Below are 17250 nucleotides of genomic sequence, written 5' to 3' on the forward strand. Positions count from 1 at the left end.
TTTTATATAGATAATATACTATCTATAGACAGTTTTATAGGTAGATATCTATAGGTAGATAGTTTTAGTCATTCTAGTGTTGAAACCAGAAAGCAGATGTCTTCTGTCTAATACTTTCCCTATTATTTTATGACTTCCTTAAGGTTTTTTGCTTGTTTTATAATTCTTCTTTATTCCTTTGGGTTAACATTTTTTCATGTATTTTGAAATCCTTATTTACATGCAAATATGTATTTTTCATAAGAAAAGTTAGCTGTCTTGACTGCATACCAAAACTATATGCCATAAAATTTGAACCACATTTTTCCAAAGTAATACTCTCTTCTTTCTTGATATATTTAACTTATAAAGGAATTATAATGCTAATAAATGATACAATGTTGCTATGTTACTAAATGGTACTTCAACTTATCACAGAATTGTTCACTTTTGAAAAACCAGTTTATAACTTGATACATAGATAGAGATTCTATAGGTTACAGCCAAGGTTATTTGATGCCTATATACTAACTTTTTAACTAATGTAAAGATAATAGTCATAGGGCTGTTGGGGATGGAGTAGACATTGTTGAAGAATAAACTTCAATCACAGAAAATCTGTTACTTAAAAATCACAAAAGGCTGATTTAACCCTTTACAATATACAACAGTTTACAAAATCTGCCCTATGAAGTAATGCTCTAAAAGTTTCCACTTTAAATATTTTATCACAACAAATTCTTTTTCACAATATTATTCCTTTATGCATATGCTTTTTTCCACATATTAGGATTTTGTCACTAAAAGGTTTTAGGTTGGTTACAATGTAGCAAAGCATTTAGCATTAAATATTGAGAATAGTGAACTCTGAAAATTGAGCTAAAATTCACATGAATGATAAAGTTATAGAATATGTTTTAAAAGAGTGCACTTAGTAAATATACTAAACAAAAGTATACAGATTAACAACCACAGATAATTTTCTAATTGACATTTTAGATAAGAACACCTGTTTTGCACTTGGAACCATAAAGAAAATGTCTAGGAACATCTAGTTGTTGTTCAGGATCCACCATGAAGCTGAGAAGAGAAAAACATTTTTTAAAATGATGAAAATATAGTGCAAAGAAACTTCAAGGTGCAAATTATTTCTAAAGAGACCATTTCCCTTACCTTTTGCCTGCATAATAACTTATCTTTCTAGTCACCGTTTCTTGACTATATGAGGCAAGATTGAACTCTTCCTATGCACTTGTTATTTGTACCATATCTTTTGGCACTTTGTTGCAGTCTAAGATTTTTTGTTCTATGCGAATAGAACTTGTTTTGGCAACAAGATTACAAATGCCCTGAGGATAAAATCATTTTGTTATTCTTATTAGAATCTACCCAATACTGGCAGTAGTTAGTGTGTGTTTGTGTGTGTGTGTGTGTGTGTAGTATTTATATGCTCAATATTTATGAAATCCTGTATGTAGAAATACCATATATTTATACATATAGTGTACATATATACACATATTTATACATATCTGTATTATAAATATTTGTGTAATTACACATGGTATTTATAAATACCATTTATACATATAGAATTTCATAAATATTGGTTATAAGCAAGTAGATAGGTTATAATATTTTAGTAAATCTGTATGTTAAAATTATAAATGTTTATCCCAGTGAATATAAATGTCCCAAAGACAAACCAATGGCAAAGATGTATGATTGGTGGAATGCTGTGAGAAACAGATAAATGGAAAGGATTAAAACTTGCCTTCAAAGCTGTTCAAGTAGTTTGCTGACAATAGGATCTTTCTTTTGTATCCTGTTTTCTCATAACCATAGGCCTTTCTCTTATTGCCAAGAGACATTCTGCTCCACAGACCAAGTTCATAAACTCCTTTTGTTTGGGTGGTTTATGATGGCTAATGGATCTGGGTTACAATATTCTAGTATACCTCATGTGAATGATTTTGTATTTGAGAGGTCATAGGAGTAGATTATAGTGTGTATTTCATATCTGGATGCAGTCTGGCTTAGTTGCGTAGTTTCTTTAGAAGTATCTTAGGTAAACCACTTAGTATCTTAACAATAAAAAGCAATCTTACCAGAAATCATAATTTGTGAGTTAAATTAGAAATATAAACCCACTCATACTCTATTTCTAAATGTAATAACTGCTTGTTTTTTTTTCTTTCAGATTTTAATTTTAGGTATAAATGTGCAGCTAATAAATCTTTAATTATTTATATTTATTTATTTTGAGACAAAGTCTTGCTCTGTCACCCAGGCTGGAGTGTACGGGCACAATCGCGGCTCACTGCAACCCCTGCCTCCCAGGTTCAAGTGATTCTCCTGCCTCAGCCTCCCAAGTAGTTGAGATTACAGACATGTGCCACCATGCCTGGCTAATTTTTTAAATTTTTAGTAGAGACAGGGTTTCTTCATGTTGGCCAGACTGGTCTTGAACTCCTGACAACTGGTGATCTGCCCACCTCGGCTTCCCAAAGTGCTGGAATTATAGGCATGAGCAACTGCACCCAGCTAATTATTTTTATTTTTAATCTTTATAACCATTATAACACAGACAATTGCACAAAACTGGTTTTAAAAAATAGTATTAGCAGTTATATGGCCATAAAACCCATAAATTTTTATGCTAACTTCAGCTTGCTGGAATAGACCTGCTGTCACAGTGATAAAACTTTAAAATAGGGTTGGATGTCCCAATAAATGTTAAAATGTTGTAGGTTTAGAAATCAAGCCTAACTTTTCCTCTTGTTCTACCAAATTTGAGTAATCATTGTTGAAATTAAATGTAATATGAAGATTAATGCCAAATAGAGCAGCAATTAAAAGGCATTAAATTGTATTGAACCTGAATTCACAGAACAAGAATTGATCCAGTTTTAACTGTAGTCAATTTTTCTTTCTAAATTAGGAAATGCTCTGAGAGAGAAACAGTAATATAATACATGTGCCAGTGATACTAACAGTGCATAGAAAGTTAATTCAAGATAATGATGAAGTTGGGTCAGAAACCTCTATCAGAGATAATTCCACATTTTCAATTCTTGCTATAGCATTTTCCCCCCCACTGATAACTCATTATCCTCCTGTTCTACCCTCTTTTCCTACTTTATTTTTGTTCAGCTGTTTTCTGTCCTGGAAAGACACAAGACACCAATAAGAACAAGCTTTGTTCCTTTCCACATTGGTTTAGGAGAGATGGAAATGGGTGTGATGGCAGACATAATAATTACAAGTGTCAGGACTTCATGGAAATTTTGACTGATGCCAAAGTCCTATTCATTCCTTCAGTTAGGAAATAATTGTTTCTTTTTGTAATACACTGTACTATAATAATACTGTATTATGTTAGGGAATGTGAAGAGAAATAAAATGTGGATCTCACTTTCTTGCATTCTATGTACAAAGTCTGCAGCAGTCATATTTACAGAAGTAGTACTCTAGGATCCCCCCCCCATTTTATTTATTTATTTAAAGATGGAGTCTCTCTCTGTTGCCCAGGCTAGAAGGCAGTGGCGTGATCTCTGCTCACTCCAACCTCTGGCTCCCAGGTTCAAGCATTTCTCCTGCCTCAGCCTCTGTAGTAGCTAGGACTACAGGTGTACACCACCACTGCTGCTAATTTTTCTATTTTTGGTAGAGACCGGGTTTCACCATGTTGGTTAGGCTGGTCTCGAACTGCTGACCTCATGATCTGCCCACCTCGGCCTCCCAAAGTGCTGGGATTACAGGCGTAAGCCACCGCACCCGGCCTTCCTCCCATTTATAAACTGCATGAGTCAAATTGTGAATCTTTGAGGATTAAATTTAAGCTTTACAGTGAGAGAATACATGCCGACTATTTTCTAGGCCAAAGCTGTCCTTAAGATTTAGAGTAAATACATAACTAGAGCTCCACCTGAGGCTGTGAGTCAGCCAACTCAAAAGCATTCACACCTGACCTCCTTCATCTCCTCACCTAGCTTTAATTTCAGAATGAACTTTTTCAACTTCTGTGTTCCCCAATCCATCAAAATCTACTTTAATTTTAAACTCCTATTACTCTATTAAAACTGTTTTCTTGAACAGTGACCTTGTCAAATCCAACTTCCAGTCCCATTCTCTTTAGTCACTCCCTACTATACATCCCCACTCATCCCCACTGTATCTTTGCATTTCACTCTTTTGGTTGATACTCCACTGCTATGATTCTCCTATCTCTGACTGGTTCCCTTTGACTTCTTAATAAAGGAGGGTTTTCTCCTTCTACCAAACTTTTAAAGAAAGACTCAGCAATCCCATTACTGGGTATATATCCAAAGGATTATAAATCGTTCTATTATAAGGACACATGCACACGAATGTTCACTGCAGCACTGTTTACAATAGCAAAGACTTGGAACCAACCCAAATGCCCATCGATGATATACTAGATAGGGAAAATGTGGCACATATACACTATGGAATACTATGCAGCCATAAAAATCAATGAGTTCGTGTCCTTTGTAGGGACATGGATGAACCGGAAACCATCATTCTCAGCAAACTGACACAAGAACAGAGAATCAAATACTGCATGTTCTCACTCATAGAAGGGTGTTGAACAGTGAGAACACATGGGCACAGGGAGGGAAGCATCACATACTTGGGTCTGTGGGGGGCATATAGGAGAGGGACAGTGGGAGGTGGGGAGTTGGGGAGGGATAACATGGGGAGAAATGCCAGATATAGGTAATAGGGATGAAGGCAGCAAACCACATTGCCATGTATGTACCTATGCAACAATCTTACATGTTCTTCACATGTACCCCAAAACCTAAAATGCAATTAAAAAAAAAGCCATCACCCCAAGCTTCTCTTAGATATTTTGTTCTTGTCTACATACTTTCTCACCAATCCCAGGTTTCAACCATCATCTTGCTGTGGTTAACTCCTGAAAATTATATCTGTAATTAGAGTCCCAAACTCTCTGGCTAGTTCCTGGTTCAGTGTTTTTTTTTTTTCTTCCCTGGCCTAGATTATTTCCCTGATTGGTTAATCTCTCTCCTCTCCATGACATCCATTTCTCCCTCCTGTTGGTTATTACTGATTAGAATGTCATCATCCCTCTCAAAAACCTTAAATTACTCCAGGTCACTATTCAAACTCCTCATTTTGCCATTTTTAACCTCACTTCTTACTCTCTCATCTATCTCCATTTGTACTATGTTTTATGCCTTAGTGACATCTTTGCACCAATAAAGCACATTCACACTTCTTGCATTTGTTCATGTCCAGAATTTACCAAAATACCCTTCCTCTCCATCTTTACTTGTCCACATCTCATCTGTTAAGGTCTAGCTCAAGAGTCATTTTCTTAAAAACTATTAAGGAAGTAATCACTTCTCCAAGTCTACAAAACACATATTATCTCTAATGATGACAGCTATTTTATGCCCTGAGCTGGTTTTTTTTTTTTCCTGCTAAAATTTGTCATTGCAAACATTTCTTTCTGTCAAGCTGAACAGAAAGCACTTTATGGGTAAAGGTTTTGCTTTCAGTTTATACCCTCTGTAACTCCCAACAATGCTTATTCAAATATAGAGCTCAATCAGTACGAGTAAATAGACTAAACACCCTGGCGCCTAGCACATATTAATACTTAGTAAATATATGTTTAATCAGTAATTGGATGGGTAGATGAATAAATTGTATCCAATAAACTAAATTATAATATGGTAAAATATTTGAATAATTTTTTGAAATATTATGTTTTGGTGGTACTTCAAGTTAATATAATTAGCAGATGACTAATTTGTAGGTTTAATATAAGTGGGAATACAAAATAGGGTCAACTAAGGACAAAATAGAACAAATATATAGATCTTTTATTTCTTCCCCCCAACTCCCAAATCATAAGATATATAAAGAAATAAATAAGAGAGCACCAATGATAAAATACAGAAGGAAAGAACATATTGTCTTTTAAGAAACAAAAAACAACATAAAAGGACATAGAAGCATTGTAAACCCAGGATAATTACCAGGAACTAGCATTGTAGATGTGAGTTCTGGAGTTTCCAAGAAATCCACATTACTTCTTTGAAATGTCTTGCTATAATTTGTCTGAAGGTGGCTGTATAAATAATTACAGGTTAAGGCTATGCATTTTTATGTACAATCTTCCTGAGTACAGCAGAGATCAAATTTAATCAAGATGGCAAGGTTTGGGATAATATTTTGGCTGTCGGGGTGTTTAAAAAATAGGATAGATAAGAAGGCAGACTGTATAGTCTACATTTCTAGAGAATAAAAAGAAATTTAAAAAACTATCTGAAAGTGTAGGCCTGGAAGCACAGAGTTGAACCATATTCCTCTATGGCTTAAATACCGTTGGTGTCATTTTGCCTTCATTATAGCACAGAGTGCCTTCAAAATTGCCATAGAAATAATATGTTTAGGTGAAATATGAATCAACTGAATTTCCAGGTATTCTATTACTTCCATAACCATATTTAACACCCTAAACATGGACTTAATTAGAGAGCTATATTCTCTGTACCATTTTAAACTGTCAGGAATTGTTTATATTCTCTCAGATGAGCAAATATTTCCTTCAATCAATTTTAAAATTATATGTTTGTTTTATGTTAGTAATTAATTTCAAAGACGCTGATTTCTTTTGAATGTTCGACAATGTCCTGAATTTCCACTTTATTTTCAGTGTTAAAAGATATTTAAAAGGTGCTAGGCTGTGATGATTCTAAAAATTAGATGTAGTTTTATTGTAAAATAAAATAACTGCAGACAGTCTTATGAAAAATTAGGAGGTAAAGCTTTTTTCTTCATCTCCCTTTTGTGCATCCTTTGTCTCCACCCCTACCACTACCCTCACCAGCTTTAGAAACCCATACCCCCTATGTATATCTTCTTATCTGAAAACATCAGTAAAATGGTAAGACTCAAAGTCGGATCATTACCAAAAGTATTTGTGCTTCAAGACAGAAGTGGTTTCTAAGCCATGAAATACATTTTTAAAAGTGTGTAGAATTCAGGGTAATGGGCAAATGGGACAGGTTTTAAGGTAAGGTAAAAAAGAACAGAGCTTTCCTACAAATCCTAAAATTATATCATGTATATTGCCACCTTCCTGACTTCACATAAAATCAGGCTTGCTCACAACTTACCTATTCCACACACTACTATTCTCCCAGAACTCATAGATCATGTAGCGAGATTCATTTGAAAGCTTTTGTGTAGAAATACTGAAATGGAAAATAAAAGGCATAATTAGCTATGGGAAATTAAACATGCAAGCTAATTTTTCTAATCTTTATATGTAGTGTGAAACAATCTTATCCATTAATATAGGAAACAATCTAAGGTGCCTGCATGAAAATCAAGCAGGTTTGTCAAAAATTTATTTGTTCAATATGTCTGTTTGCCATAAGTTTTTTTTTTTTTCTTTTTTCCAGTTTTCTGGGTTTGCATCATGAAAATAGTCTCAGTATATGGCAGACATCACAAATGTAACTTGTAAAATTTTATTCATTTATTGAAAAAGGTTTATTGAGCATCTGTTGTTCTAGGCCCAGAAAAATGTGAGTGCATGCTAGCTGCCTTTGCCCTCAAATGTGCTCTTAGGATTGCCCCTGTCAACCACCATAGCTCTGCCAAATTCTCAGCCTTAACAACATTCTTGAATTGACAGTTTTTGTGTGGGGTCCTGCTCTAGGCCATTTGAGCCACTTAGACCATACTACTATACAACTGACTCCTAGTTTGCCAATACCTAATGGTTCTCTCCCTTTTTCTCCTTTCCCTCTCTCTGAATCCCTCTTTCTCTAACCACTCAACATTGTCTCTGGATTAAGTTTGAGAGTCCACATGCTGGCCATAATTGCAAGGGTTTTTTGTTTGTTATCTTTTTAAATTTCCTTTCCAATTTGCAGGAGAAAATTTGTTTCTTCCAGTCCTTCAAATAGCCTGAAGGAGGAAAAAGCCTACATAATATGTTTTGAAGGAATGAAGAAAGCAGGCTGGCTGAAAATACAGGTTGAGGTGACTGCAAATTTAATCCTGTAGCAATGAGGAGCCACTGAAGGACTTAAAGCAGGGAAAGTGACGTGGCTACAGCTGTATTTTAAAAGATTCTTCTGATGACAGAGTGGGTATTGTAAGGAGGGTAGTCATACAAAGCATAAACAACAGCTAGAAAGGTAGTGAAATAGCATAGGTGAGAAGTGATGAAGACCCAAATTAATGTTGAAACAAAGGAATACAGACAGATTCATAAACTTGAGTGGGAGACAAAAATAAAGATGCCTTTAAAAACTTAATAATAAAAGTACAGATTGTTCAGCCTAATGGGTCATAATATAAAGCAAAACAAGGGGTCAGAAAAACAATACGGCTTTTGGGTTAATAGAGAACAAAGAACTTACCAGTAAAATAGTTAATGTAGATTTAGGATTTACCTAAGTGTGACCAGCAGGTGGCAGTAACTACACACAGACATTTTAGTTTTTTTTTCTTTCGGTCTGCTTGTAAATAGTGTTTTTTCAGAGTTGTTTATCTAGTTTGGTTCATTAAGGTATGGTGCGGCAAATATTGTTTTTAGCTAACTTCAGATTTTCGAGAGAAAGGTTTACTATAGAATCATAAGAATTGAATAGAATGTGGAATTTGTGATTTTCTAATCCCAGGAGTTCCTGATTATGCTCTTTGGTAGTTCACTAAAATCCCAGAAATGATGTGCAAATTAATATGCATATATATGTTTTCCTAGGAAGAGAATCTATAGCTTCCATCATAGTCTCAAAGGGATATGTAATCCTCAAACATAACCTTGAACAGTATACTGGACAAATTACAATTCATATCTGTTTTCTTTAGGCTAAAGTTTAAAATACTCAGCCTTGTGTTTCAGGCTCTTCATCAACTGCTTCCTGAAAGAAAAGTAATTCATTTGTATACTTATTACATTAAAAGCCCACTTATCCTGCTATTTGAACCTTTCATTTTCCAGACTAGCCATAGGACCGTAAGATAATAAATTAATAAAATTTTATCATAATGCTCAAGCTTTTAAAGGAGTAAAAAGGATATCATAGCATGAAATGGTAGTAGTTTAAAGTATAGCCCAACAGTACTTCCACCATTTACCATTTGTTAGCTGTGCCGCCTTGATCCCAATACTCAACCTCAGTTTTCTTATCTGTGAAATGGTGATAACAATACTGTAAGAATTAAAGTGCCACTGCACTCCAGCCTGGGTGACAAAGCAAGACTTTGTTTCAAAAAAAAAAAGTTACCTGTAGAATTCTTAACCCAGTACTTGGCTGTGTGTGTGTGTGTGTGTGTGTGTGTGTGTGTGTGTGTGTGTTTAATTAGTTGTTAGCCCAATAGCTAAAAGGAAAATATCACTTTCATTGGGTGAGTAGCTATGAAAGCTAAGCTGTTATAGTGTCAAAGCTAAGAAGCATGACAGAAATAAAAGGAATGGGGTGAGAGGAAAACCAGAAAAGAAATGGAGGGAAATGTACGTATCTATTAAAGCAATAAGAAGCAGGAAGCTAATAAATATAAGTACTAATAGTGATTTAAGCAGTTTCCATAGATAAGCCATTTTACCTTAACAGCAGCTAACACTGACCATTGTCTCCCCAAATATGACTCTCCTCTTACTAACATGACTCTGCCACTGTTCAATATTTGCAACACACCCAATGTACCAATCAGTGTTGGACTGAGAATATCCTGATAATCTTACTCCTCTCTGCTGGATGTTTGTTTCCTAGCCTTCCTGGGGGCCAAGAATGACCATGTGACTTGAATTCTGGTCAATGAGATGCAAGGGGAAGTATGCTGGGCAACATGGTGAAACCCCATCTGTACAAAATTTTAAAAAATTAGGCAGACATGGTGGCACATGCCGGTGGCCCCAGCTGTTCTGATGGCTGAGGTGGAGGGTCGCTTGAGTCCAAGAAATTGAGGTTACAGTGAGCCATGATTGTGCCACTGAACTACAGTCTGAGCAATAGTGCAAGATCCTGTCTCAAAAAATAAATAAGAAAATAGGTGCAAAATGCCTAATGTTGTTAGCCCTTACTAATATCTATTTTATTTTATGGCAGTTTTTTGTGCTTAACCATGGTGATACTGAGCTAAACATCGTGGGAGAAGAAGCTACAGAACCTCTGACATTCACAGAGCTTTATTTTCTCAGCCAAGCACTAGGCAATTGTGCTGGACACATTGGAGCATGACTGATAGCATTAGTGGCATTTGATAGAGGTAGAAAATTGAATTTGACTAACTGGTAAACTGAAAAATTGAATGTAGATAGGCACACTGGCATAACATCTATACCATATATATATTCTATATGGGTGTAGTGATTCTCTGATGCTCATTCTATCTGATGTAGTCTACATTTTGATAATTCCAGTAAAAGAAAGAAATTAGCTAAAAAATCAGCAATAAGAAATGAACAAAGAACTGTACAAAACAAACCAGTCTTGGAAAGGAATAGGAGAGGCTGAGAATATATCTTACAGGAAAAGGATACTCTCCTTCCCTCTACTTCACAGCAGGAGCCGTTGGAGCAATTTATTGTGGTTTTTGAAAGAACACAGTGCAGCAGGCAGCACAAATCTATACACTCTCTCACTCTCCCACAGCCTGTTTCTCTGGGGCTGTTTTAATAGCTTGAGCTTATTTTCCCAACACCCATTAAAGCAGTATTTCTGAACCTAAAAAATAAACCTGTGTGTCCTTTTTATAAATATGAAATTTCTAATCCCTAGAGATTGTAATACACTGAAATGGACCTTATCTTCTCTATATCCTCACTAAAAACGGTTTACTGAGCTCTACTTTGGGAACTTTACACCAAGGAAGGGGTATATGTAGGTTCTCTTTGCTTGTTTTTTTTTTTTTTTGTTGTTTTTTGTTTTGAGACAGAGTCTCGCTCTGTTGCCTAGGCTGGAGTGCAGTGGCACGATCTCGATTCACTGCAACCTCCGCCTCCCAGGTTCAATAGATTGTCCTGCCTCAGCCTCCTGAGTAGCTGGGATTACAGGTACATGCCACCATGCTTGGCTAATTTTTGTATTTTTAGTAGAAACAGGGTTTCACCATGTTGGTCAGACTGGTCCTGAACTCCTGACCTTGTGATCCACCTGCCTCGGCCTCCCAAAATGCTGGGATTACAGGTGTAAGCCACTGCACCCGGCCCACTTTGCATTTTTAAATATTCAATTTTCAAATGAGTATGCTCTTAAAAACTACACATATTCCCACATTTGCAAATCTGTCTTGATTTACTGAAGTAAAAAGGACTAAAATGGCATTTTGATTTGTGATCTTCTGAGTCTGGAGTGAAGTAGAATAATAAAAATAATAATGTAAACACAACATTTCCTGTGTTCTTGTTATGAAGGCACTACTGTAAGATGATGAGCTGTTAGTGGCACTGAGGAAGTACTGTACTCATACTCTAGAGAGGAGGTGAGCCACCCAGACAACCAGGAAACAATAGTAAACACAATAGTGACACCAGCTCACGTCTTTAGTAGATGGGAGGCATTGTGCTGAGCACTGCATATAAACTGTCTCACTTAATCCTCCCAAACATCTCATGAGGCTCTTGAAGCTCAGGCTTAGAGCCAGTGAGGGTCTTTCTCAAAACTACAAAGCTAGTAAAGTCCCATGTTTATTTCCAGAACCAGACATTTTAGCTAGAGAAATATTCTACTGGGATATGAATAAAATATAATTAATTAATCAACGAGAGGAAAAGCAAAACACCCAGAGACGTGAAGTATCTGTTTATGCGTGTGTGCGCGCGCACACACACACACACTCTTCTAACAACCTTCCCAAAGCAATATTTGAAGAGCATTATGAAATACAGTTTAAACAAGCTCACAAGACAGACTTAGCCTTGATTGTGGAAGTTTTCTACCTAGGCTCTGAACTTGAGGCAGTGCATGCGCTGGCAGAGACTTGCAGCTGGTTGCACATTTCTTAGAGGAAGAGTAGCCAAGTCTAAGGCACAGTGGTAGGAATGAACAGATTATACTGGAAATTCTAGCTGTTCATCATCATCAAGGCAGAGTGTTTAGATGAGGGAGAACACATCATAATAATGATATGGATTCCTGGGTCTGTCAGTAGGATTAAATATAAAGTCAGGAAAAACATCTAGCATTTGATAAGATACTCATTAGAGAGTTACTATAGGTTCTCAGTTAAAGGAATTCTCTGATAACTGTCTCTGGAAAATTATTATAGTAGCCGTTTATTGGACTGGTTGGAGTGGAAAAACTAAAGATAAGAAAACAGTATATTTTAGTAGCTTGAGATATTTGAAGCCTGAGCTGGGTGGTACCCATGGAAAGAGGAAAGAAAAGATTTGTTGCTGCTTCATTTTCTTTTAATAACTAAGGCCTGAAATCATGACTTCAGGGATGCCTGCAATTTCATAATGGCTGAAATGGTCATTAGGACACAGGGCATGGTGCCAAGGGAGCAATCACAGCTAGATGTCCTAGAGTTGGTGCCTGATCTACCAGAGATGATTTTAAATCAGTGTGTGGGCTGCCTGGATGCAAAAGGGAATTTCAACTTATTTGAAATTCAGTCTCCTCATTTGAGTTGTTCTCTCCATTTTGTTTTGCTTGGTGCCCCTAATGACCAAACGACACAGGGCCCAAAGATTAAAGAAAAAACATCCAGTTAAAGGCAGCAAGCGACATCACCAGATAGAATGCTCTGTATAACTTAATGTATCAATTCACAAATATCTGTCTTCTAGACCCCCAGTCTTGTCTAAAGTGGGAAATACCTTCACTGCATTCCCGGGCTGTTAAAGGTCTCAGGTGCAGGAGTAGGAGCGCTTACCGCAAGCATCCACTTTGGGAGGAAGCGCTCTCCACGTAGTGTTTCAGAGCAAGTTGGAATTCTTCCAGGTCCTCTTCTATCACAGACATCTGCCGCTGCACAAGCATGATGTGCTGCCGAGGAAGGGGTGAGGGTCACTGCATTGGCTGTCACAGAGCCTGGTTTAAGCTGACTCCTACTGCCCATCCCATACCTCCTCAAAAAAACAAATGATTGTCATCCAAAAATATGACCAAGGAAGGTCCAGACTATTCCAAGTATAAAATTGCATAAAGGCTGTAATCTAGGCAGGATATTTTCCTTGCCTCTAGTCACAAAAGCTAAACAAAGTGTTCTTTACAATGACATGTTTCCCCTTTAAAAGCAGTGATTCTCAATGAGAATAACTCGAGTTTTAAAATTATCTTTATATAAAAATTTCTGGGAGTGGGGCCCAGGCATTGGTATTTTTAAAACCTCCCTAAGTGTCTCTAATGTGCAGCCAGAGCTGGGATCACTTCCCTATAGCCACTTACCACTTTTTGAAGAGAAGTCCTATTGTGGATTATACAGCTCCAACTTCTTGGATATTTTGTGATATTAGACATAAGTGACAATCATTACAAACAACCAGATTTCAAAAAAAATGAGTAACTCATGCATTTCCAAAGGTACTTCAAATATTACAGTGTTGTCAAACACATTAACTACTTAAACAGGCCCTGTTCAAAAGATAATAGCATCAGATGGTGCTTGTTTTTAATGGATCACACTGGATTGGATGCCGACTGTTCCCTGTAACAAATCCTATTAGCATTATAGCGATTGTAGTTTCAAGACTTCCCTCAAGATCAGCCTGTGGGCTTCTCATGGAATTTTAGATCTCAACATTATGTCTTTTCGAGAATTGGTAGTGAAAGTATAAAAGTGCAGATGAGAGTAAGGATTGGCATGAATCATAAAAGTGCAAAAACAAAACACAGCAAAGTAAGGATGATCTAGAATATGAGAAAAATAACTTCCACAGTAATACCAGCTATGCAGCATGAGAGCTAGAATTAAACCTCTGCTCTACTGTTTTCTGTTTTCTAATCCAATGAGTTTCTATTTCATGTTAATAGCTATTATTTGTTGAACAATTATATTGTAGAGACTGTTAGGTATTTAGTATATTCAACAAATATTCCTACTTTTGTTGGACTAACCAAAGCACATGGTTTTAATATTAGTAACTAAGTAGAGTTAAAATTTAATTTTTACCAAAATAACAATGGATATGTCCTTTTCACAAAAATCTGCAGGGACCTCTTGGACATTTGTGATTACTGACTTATATAATTTGGAAAGCTCATGGGCTTTCCTAATGAGATATATAAATACATCTACCTATTCCATCATAATTCTTTTTGTCTAAAGGCAATTATTACATGATCAAGTGGGATGGATTACAAAAATAAAAAGAACCCTTCACTCTGCCCCTGAAACCATGCCCTTTGAAATTTGACTTTTTAGCTTCTCTCATCAAGACATTCACTCTATCCCCCACCCCGCCCCCGACCTTGGATCTGGGTTGGCTTTCTAATTTGCTCTGGCCAATAAACATGGCAGAACTGACAGTGTACCAGTTTCAAATTTAGGGCCCAAGAGGCCTGTGGATTTCCACTCTTTCTCTTGGATCCCTGAGATTACCACGTGCTACATCAGCGGCCAGCAAACATTTTCTGTAAATGGACAAATAGTAAGTATTTTAGGCTTTGTGTGCCACATGGCTCCTGTTGCAGTCAGTCAACTCTGCTATTGTTATGTGAAAGCAGCCACAGCCCACACATAAACAAATTAGTGTGGCTGTGTTAAAATAAAATTTTATGAACAAAAACAAGAGGTATGCTTTAGTTTGCCAACCCCTATATTAGGGGATTAAAAACCACATAGAGCACAGCTGAGCTTCTTGACGAGAAAGCTCAGCCAACATCAGCAAAGCTGACATGCAGCTTACTGCAGACACAAGGAGCCCATTTGAGACCATAAGAACCAGCCAGTTGATCCCAGCCTAAATTGCCTGCCTGCAAAATTGTGGTTATTGTGTTAAGCCATCAAATTTGGGGGTGGTTTATTATGTAGCAATAGCTAACTGATTTATTCACTTATGTACATTGATGTATACATTGGAAAAATTGAGTTCTTGGCTTCCTAGATTGGGTTGCAATGTCCAACTTTGCAACCCAAACCAGACATATATTTTCCCCCTCCTTTCCTAAGATATTTGCACAAAGAAATTCATTTAAAGAGGCCCAGATAATCTGCCAACGTTTGATGACTATTGTGGAGCTTTTTAAATAATGGTTAAAGTAGATTTTCTGAAATCCAAAGAAAACACAAATTTTCTGTGCTGGCCAGGTCAAGACAAGTTGTAGGATATGGGGTTTGGGAGAGGTGGAACAGGAGTCCTACTATCTTGTTAATATTTCTATGTGTCTCTTGTGTCAAATACACAGCCTGAAAGCTTACTAAAATGTGGGATCCCAAGACATAGTTAGCTCAGAGCATTCTTCCAGGGTTGAATATTCTTTCATGATGCTACATTTTTGTTTCTCTATTATAGATGTAGTAGTATATTAGTTATCATTTATCTTATAGGAATTTTGTTACAATTTCCATTGTAACAAGATATGGCTGGATATTTGGAATGTCTTGGACTAAATAGTGCTGTGTAAATATGAAAAGCCAATCTCAGTTCATAAGATAGTATTTGCCAGTGACATTAGATTATGTTCCATCAGCCTTTGAGTTCTTGGAACATTTCAAAAAATGTCATCGTTTTTAGTCTTAGGACAGAGACACATGTTTTAAATATAACCTATTTTTTCATGTTACTTGGTTCTATTTACTGCATTTACAGTTATGTTCCAAATATGTCTTCAGAGATACCATAGTCTTTCTTGTATGCTCTCATTGACTCTCTTAACAGTCATGGTAGAACAAGACTTATCTTTTGATAGTCCCTGTTATATTACTTGACAATAGCCCCAAAGCCTTAGGAATGTATGGAAGAATGGATTGCCTTCACAAGACAGTCTCCATCGGTTTTATATGAGTGTAGAAAGGCAGAAAAAGATACTAGGTTTGTAGACTCATTGTATGATAAGCTATTTTAGTGTATTATAACAACAATGTGCTGAAGAAAAGTTTGAGTTTTTGAAAAGCATAAGAATATACTCATATGTTGTTTAAAATTATCATGACTTTTTGAAAACCTTTGAATGAAGAAAATATCTGGAAAGTGATCATCTTATTGCACTACTCTTTTGGTAAGAAGTGCCATACAGGCGCATCTTTATAATATGCTTGTTATAAATCATTTGGAACATTTAAATATTTCTATCTAGCACTTTAGTGTTCTTTTAGTGCAGTGTTAGAAACATTCTATGTAGTAAGAGATATATATATTTTTAGAAAAATTTCTTTTTATTTTTTATGACTTCATCTTAAATATTATGACCTTTTGGAAGCATTCCTTGGTCTCCTAAATTGAGTTGTGCCCCCTTATTGTGCAAATCTATACTTTCCTATAGTAATCCTCATCACATTTTATTGTAAATTGTGTATAATTTCCTTCTAACTTATAATATTCACCACTTTATTTCCAGATGCCTCTCTCCAGGCCTGGAACATAGTTGGTGATCAAGTTATTTGTGGAACGAACACATTAAAGGTGTTTTTGCTCTTAGCCATTGACTAATCTTACAATCCCCTTAATAAACTTCATTTATTCCAGAAGAGGATTTGAGGTGGCCCTGGAAACTCAACAGCACTACACAATTGTTAGCTGCTTTTTCATCTGTCTCCTTCACCCTGTCCTCTTTTTCCTTTCTTCCTTCTCCTTCAAGAGCAGGGATATAAAGTAAGAAGAATTAGCTTCATTTTTCCTATGTGGCATTTAACAAGTTGCTCAATCCTTTCTCAGTTTGTCTCTTAATAACATAAAATTAGAATAATGGTACTTATATTAGAGTTTTGGGGAGAATTAAATAGAATAGTGTATATAAGGATCCTTCCCATGACAGGTACTCAATAAGTGTTACATCTCTTACTCTGGGCTGAGAAAAAAAATGGACTGAAGAAATTATATCCTAGATTCATCATTATGTAATGGCTCATTGCCCAGAAAACTAGATATGGCAGTTGCTAGGGTTCAGGACTTTTGCTGTGTTCTTAAACAAGCCTGCCAGACAATCTGCTCTGCTCTCGTAGGGAATCTCATGAAACAATCATCCATTCATCCACAACCCTGCTAGCAAACAGCAGTTGTACTTTACAGGCTAGAAATCCAGTAAACACTAGGGCTGAAAATGTCAGAGCATGCTGATGAGCATAGGTCTGGGGTTGAACTGCAGCAGT

The 17250-nt window shown here is 36.3% G+C and overlaps 1 protein-coding gene across 1 annotated transcript in view; it reads right to left on the bottom strand.

The window, feature by feature from the left end:
* Nucleotides 1-703: 703 nt before the first annotated feature.
* NECAB1 (N-terminal EF-hand calcium binding protein 1) overlaps nt 704-17250 on the bottom strand; it is a 155190-nt gene continuing 138643 nt past the window's right edge. Inside the window, exons 10-13 of the mRNA XM_032249579.1 lie at nt 12874-12986; nt 7155-7232; nt 6012-6103; nt 704-1059 (exon numbers count right to left, since the gene is read on the bottom strand). Of these exons, the coding sequence (XP_032105470.1) occupies nt 1031-1059; nt 6012-6103; nt 7155-7232; nt 12874-12986 (312 nt within the window). The 3' untranslated portion in view covers nt 704-1030. The remainder of the gene's footprint in view (nt 1060-6011; nt 6104-7154; nt 7233-12873; nt 12987-17250) is intronic.

Source organism: Sapajus apella, unplaced genomic scaffold (assembly GCF_009761245.1).
Source record: "Sapajus apella isolate SASKATOON/1434 unplaced genomic scaffold, GSC_monkey_1.0 scaffold3, whole genome shotgun sequence".
Classification (NCBI taxonomy): Eukaryota; Metazoa; Chordata; class Mammalia; order Primates; family Cebidae; genus Sapajus; species Sapajus apella.